Source organism: Delphinus delphis, chromosome 13, assembly GCF_949987515.2.
Source record: "Delphinus delphis chromosome 13, mDelDel1.2, whole genome shotgun sequence".
Lineage (NCBI taxonomy): Eukaryota > Metazoa > Chordata > Mammalia > Artiodactyla > Delphinidae > Delphinus > Delphinus delphis.
The window spans coordinates 29,558,366-29,564,365 of NC_082695.1; the positions used below are offsets into that span (position 1 = coordinate 29,558,366).

The 6,000-nt window shown below is 55.8% G+C and overlaps 1 protein-coding gene across 2 annotated transcripts in view; it reads right to left on the bottom strand.

Moving 5' to 3' along the window:
- Positions 1-4,235, bottom strand: part of RAB31 (RAB31, member RAS oncogene family) — a 112,122-nt gene extending 107,887 nt beyond the window's left edge. The window contains exon 1 of one of the 2 annotated variants that reach the window (XM_060028666.1): positions 4,079-4,233. In XM_060028666.1, the coding sequence (XP_059884649.1) occupies positions 4,079-4,117 (39 nt within the window). In that variant the 5' untranslated portion in view covers positions 4,118-4,233. Of the gene's footprint in view, positions 1-4,078 lie in introns of both variants that reach the window. The other variant, XM_060028667.1, reaches the window with a different exon arrangement.
- Positions 4,236-6,000: the final 1,765 nt, after the last annotated feature.

Here is a 6,000-nt window from a genome sequence, read left to right on the forward strand (position 1 = left end):
CTTGTTGCAGGGCACGGGCTCTAGGCTCGCGGGCTCAGTAGTTGTGGCTCGCGGGCTCTAGAGCGCAGGCTCAACAGTTGTGGCGCACGGGCTTAGTTGCTCCGCGGCATGTGGGATCTTCCCAGACCACGGCTTGAACCCGTGTCCCCTGCATTGGCAGGCGGATTCTTAACCACTGCGCCACCAGGGAAGCCCCTCAAAAATGAGTATGTTAACAGAATCTCAGGCTTGGAAAGCAATGCTGATGGCTGCCTGGGCTGCGCTTCCCCATCCTATGCATTGTTCCTTCCACAAGGACCCCACGATTCACATAACCTTATGGAACACTTTCGGTAAGGAGCGCTCACCCTCATTCAGCCGGCTGTGCCGGCGTCCACAGCTCGGGCCGATCTGCTGGCTGTGAGCAGCCTCATGGGTGTTCGGGGGTCCCACAGCCCTTTCTCGTGAAGGTCCGGACAGGCTAGAAGTCCCCACTGCCCACATGTCACAGAACATCCCAGGGACTGGATTGCTCTGTGATGAAGCACTAAGCAGATTCTAACAGAGGCCAGAGGAGAGGCCTCACCAAGGCCCTGACGGTGGCCTCTTAACCATGCCACTCAGCTGTGGAGGAAGTGGCAGAGATCTCTAAACTGTCGTCAAGACAACCGAAGTCCAAATATAAATCTCTCAGGGATTCCATTCGGAAGCAGTTTTTAAGTGTACACACCCAGAGGAAATAATGAAAGACAAGAAATATCCTTTCCTCCTTCTCTCCCTCCCCCTCTCCCCCTCCTCTCCCCGCCCCCCCCCCCACCTCCTTCCCCTCCTCTCCCTCCTCTCACTTTCTGCCACGTGGTGATGTGTTTTAAAAATGCATACTGGGAAGCTTTCCACCTTTGGGGTTGGAACAGCTGCTGCCTCAATATTGGTTTTGTTAGTTTTTGTTTTTTTTTTTAACATACTTTGCTGTTTTTAATGGAGTTGTTTTTAAGCTACATGTTTCATAATACTAGCTGAGATTCACAAAGCAGGATGATTGGCACTTTATTGGCAAGAATGAGACTCATGTGTCCGAAGAGTCCAACGCAGACCCCCGTCAACACCCTCCTGCCCGGCTCACTTCCACGACAGCCCGGCTTATCCCAGGAAAGGGCACTCACGAAGGCTTGGGAGAAACACGACGAAGTCTACCCGTGAAAGCAGCAAGGTCAAAAATCTCTAACAGGTAGGCTAAATAAACCCTGCGCTAGCACAAAGCATGCAGGGAATGTTCCACAGATGGCTGTGGTTCCATCCGAGAGCACTCACCAAAAGAAGTAAGATCAGACACGTCTAACATCAGGGTTCTGAAAGGCACAGGTACATGCCACCTGGCCCACTCCACTGCCACCTTCTGCATATGACCCTCCGGTGGGGAACCTCCAGCCCCTCGAGGCGCATGAGGCTTCAGCTGAGAGGGAGGAAAGCCTGCACCGCCCGTGCCAAACACAACCGTGTGCCTTAAATGGGAAGCACGTCCCCAAGTAATCACTGAGGAACAGGGACCATCACCAGGCACAAAAGGACCAGCCCCTCAGCCTCTCCAGTGAGCGAGCAGGGCTGCAGCTAAGTGGTCCTCATTCCCATCACCTTTTCACCAGGGCCCAACAGACAGTGACGCCCACAGTGGGCACGGCTGCTAGGGCCTGGGTCAGACTGAGATTTCAGGGAGGTGGGGCGATGGCTAAAAACAGGAAGCTGAGGGCTGGCTGCATGCAAGACTTCATCCAGAAAAGACAGGCCTCCCACACATAGAACAAAGGAGCCGGGACGCCTCTTAAAATTTTGAGAGGACGCTGGGTTTGGCACTGATTCCCTCTTCCAGCCGCGGATCCACAGGCTTCTCTCCCAAATCAAGAGAGCAGACCCAGCAGTTAGAACGGCTGTAGCCTCACCCAAGTGCTGTCTCACCCAGAGCATCACCCTGTTTGGAGGAGCCGCTGAGAACATACCCTGTCACACACATCTTGCCCAGGACAGGACCAGCCAAACGGGGGGAACTTAAGACACATTACTCAGTGTGATAAGAAGATCACTGGCCCTTTCAAAGATTTCAAATAAGATGTCTTCCGACCTAAGCAAGACTAAAACCTAGAGCCACTCTCAAAAAAAGAAGGCCACGGATACGGTGTGATGGGATTGGAGCTTCAAGGTCTCCATCTGCTCAGAAACATCTTCTTGCTCTGCTTTGGGACCGTTCTTCCCTTCCAAGCCCAACCTCCTACCAACTGAGCCACTGCAAAGGACCAGCAAACAAGGAGAGGCACTGTCTCCAGGAAATCACTGAATGAGTGCGTTCCATTCTTAGAGATGAGACAAAAAGAAGTATAGGGAGTTCCTCCAGCTTTCTCATCTCCCAGGCTTGGAATCACAGGGTAGCAGGAAATGGTACCATGTATCTTAGGTGATCATCTGCTATAGTCCTCTGCCTTAAAAGGGAAGATGCTATTATGTCCATTTCACAGACGATGCAACTAAGGTACTGGTCCAAAACACCACAGCCAATGAATGGGAGAGAATGAGAACCCAGGCTTGCCGCCTCCGGGTACAGGGCTCTTTCTACCTGATCAGTTCCTTATAGAAGGAAACAGACTCACCCCTAAGTAGCAAAATTGCAAATAATTCATGCGGTGGGGCAGGCAAGTCACTTCCGACTTCATTTCTTCCCAAAGCCAATCCTGACACACACAACACACGTCAAAGCTGCCTCTGATTCCTTGGGATCCGACGTTCCTTCTGAGTCTTTGAAGGGCCTCCTTGAGGCTGAAATGATTCCTCACAAGGAAAGCATGCGATTCCTGGAATTTATGTCTGGCTTATGTTAGAGAGCCTGGCAAACGGTGCAACCTACCCCTGCAACACCGATAAAGGTCAACAGAGGAAGGCCAGAACAGCATCCCATCCAAATCCAGGCCATGGCACAGCAGGCAGGGGGAGGGGCACAGGGAAGGGGGGCCTTTGCCTGATCCCCTGGAATTCGAGGCCAACCGAAGACCTAGTGTAAATGGGGGTTCCAGCAAAGGACAGCGAGGGGAGACAGCCAAGAGCATCGTTCTGCCCCAGGTTCCAGAAGAGCCTAGAGGGAGCCCAGACAGCCCCTTGGTCTGCGACAACCCAGTCCTAACCTAGAACCATTTCTTCTTTATCTACTTCTGCACATCCGTCTTGACAGACCAGTTAGTCCAACCTTTGCTGCTCTTTTCAGAAATGGTTTTCTTGGGCGACCAGATCGGCAGAACACTAGGCATTCCTACCAAAAGCTGCTGAAAACAGGGCTTCAAACCAGCTCTTCCCAAAGAAGTAATTCTGGAATTTGATATGCGCACCCAAGAGGAGACCCTTAACACCATCTGAATCCCCTGGGCGGTCCCCAGGGGCCTGTCCAGTGCCATCTGACAGGTCCGCACCACTTGGGTGTTTGTGTCTGTCTTTGTTTCTGGCTTCTTCCAAGTTTCTTCGGGCTCAGAAGGACCCACTTCGGGAGGGGAAGTGGGGACAGGGGAGGACTCTCTCATCTTGCCTTTATCCGCGGCACTAAAAGTTTCCTAGGCGCGGTTTTCTACCATCCGTTGTTCTCTCTTCACCTTCCCGCCAGGTCATCCCCTCGCGCATTTTCTCACCCTGAGCTGGGCTTTCTTTTTAAACAAGTAAATAAACCAGTTGGCCCAGGGAGGCAAAAAGAGTCGGCGCCTTGGCTGAGTAACTTAAAGTTTCCGCCGGAAGGAAATTATTAAAGGCGAAGGAGAAAGCCCTCAGAGGTGAGGGCCGCGGCTCCTGTCCCCGCGGAGGGGTCCCGGGCGCCCGGCCCGGCCCGAGCAACTCCGGGGACGCGGGCCGGCGGCGGACGGACGACGAGTCGAGAAAGCTCCCGTTCTGGTTCGGGCCCGGAACCAGCAGGGCCTGACGGGGAGGGGGCCCGGGGGAGCGGGAGAGGGGGTGCAGGGGACACGGGGGGAGCACGGACGGGGGGTGGGCAGGGGAAGTTGGGGACGAGGGAGGCGCGCCGACCAGGGGCGCGCGGACCCGGGTCCCCGGCGAATGGCGGCGCAGGACTTACCCCGAGGAGACAGACTTTGAGCTCCCGGATGGCCATCATGAGCTCGGGGCCGGGCCGGACAGGAGCTCAGCATCCTCCGGAGCCGCGCCGCGCCGCGCCCCGCCAGCTGGCGTCCTCCGGTCCCCGCCTTCCCCTCGCTCAGCCCGCGGGCGGATCCGCAGCCGCTGCTATTTCTGGGCCGCCGGCCGCGCCGCGGAGGGTCACGTGGCCGCCGCCGGCTCCTCCCGGGGCTGCGGGGAAACCTCGGCGGCCCGGCTTCTGGGAACGCCCCCGACGGCGTCAGCCACCCGGCCCCCAGCCCCCGGGCCTGCGGCGTCCTGGCACAGGGCCTCTTCCCACCCGCCGGCCGGCGGCCTCGGACCCGTCTCTGCAGAGTCCCCCTCCCCCTCGCCCGCACACGACCCAGGGGCTGCCGGCTGCAAGGCGCCCGGGGTGGAGAGAGGACCCGTCCCGCCTGGGGTGGGGGGGTTGGGGGGGGGTGGGGAGGGAACCGGGCCCACGGCTGGAGACTGCATCCCCCTCCGGAAAGTGGGTGATGCCAGCCCAGGCCATCTGCAGGGAGCATTTCCATGTCATAAATGGCACTTGACAGAGGCTGGGCGAACGGGCAGGAGGGTCTGAGGGTGCAGCCCACCCTCTCCCGCAGTTCCTAATATCATGGGGAGGGGGGCTTCAGTTTACCCCCACGTAGTTTGTCACTCTCAGCAGCCCTGAGCTCATTTTTCTGTATGTAATCGAAATTGGTTCTAGAAGCTACGGTCTATTCCTCCCTCCAAAACAAGGGTGTCCGTGTCTGAAAAGGGAAGCGCTTTCTAGAGAGGAATCTGCCATGCTCAGCACAGAAACGCTGCCACTTGCCGGGGCAGACACCCAGCCCTCAGAACGACGCTACAAACAGGGACCTTCTGCATCCTTCCTTGACCGGGAAACCAAGAAGCTCTGGCTTGAGACAGTGGAGGCAGGCTTGAGGAACTGCCCTCCCCTCTCCACCGTGGCCCACGTACCTCACCCACTCAGGCCACCTGTGTTGCTGCCATAGAAATGTCCGCCTTTCCGACATAGGTACCTCAGTTATTCATGTCATTTCAGATCAGAAAGAACTTTTTTCTTTAAACTTCATCCCCTAACCCAAACTCTCAGGCCTCTGTCCTGAGTTGCCAATTTTGATCGATGACATTTGTGGCCCCCAATGGACCACCCACCTTGACTATCTGGCTTTGTTCCTACTGAGGCCATGTTGAAGCTACCCAGCACCCAAGTAGTGCATACAATAGGGACTTCTGAATCAAGACCTCCAGAGAGAAAGAGAGAGAGTCTGGAGTCAAAATAGCCCTCCCCCCCCAGAAAAAAAACTCTGACAGTTGGCCACGAATTCCCCAGGGCAGTGGAGGCTTCCACTGGCTTGGGCAGGCTGTGGAGGATTATTCACTCACACAAACCTGGACTAAACTGTTCAAAAAGTAGCCATGGATGAAACACAGGTCCTGTTCAGCGTGAAGATTATTGTATCGGTACCTGTCCTTGGTTTAGTATCTAAAGCAAGGACAGAATGAAAAGAGGCCTGCCCAGAGTCACCCAGCCCTGGTCACAGGGCCTCACTGTCCTCAGATTCGCTGAGCAGAGAACAGCTGCCACACAGCTGCAGAGCTGTTGTGGTGAAGCAGCTCTGGTAAGGCGACGTCAAAGTGCTTCCCATTGGCCTTTCTTCTCACTTCCCCAAAGTCGCCAAACCAGTTCTCACTTCCCCAAAGTTGGCCAAACCAGGGTGGGAGGCTTTTCCATTACTGCAATAGGTCACTGAGGCAGAACCATCCCCATACAAGTGGGCTGGCAGAATTTCTCGTTGGTTCCCCTGCTCTTCTCACGACTCTTCCCATTCTTCTCGCTTCTCCACTAGCCTAGGTGTCTGCCAGGCTTGTGTG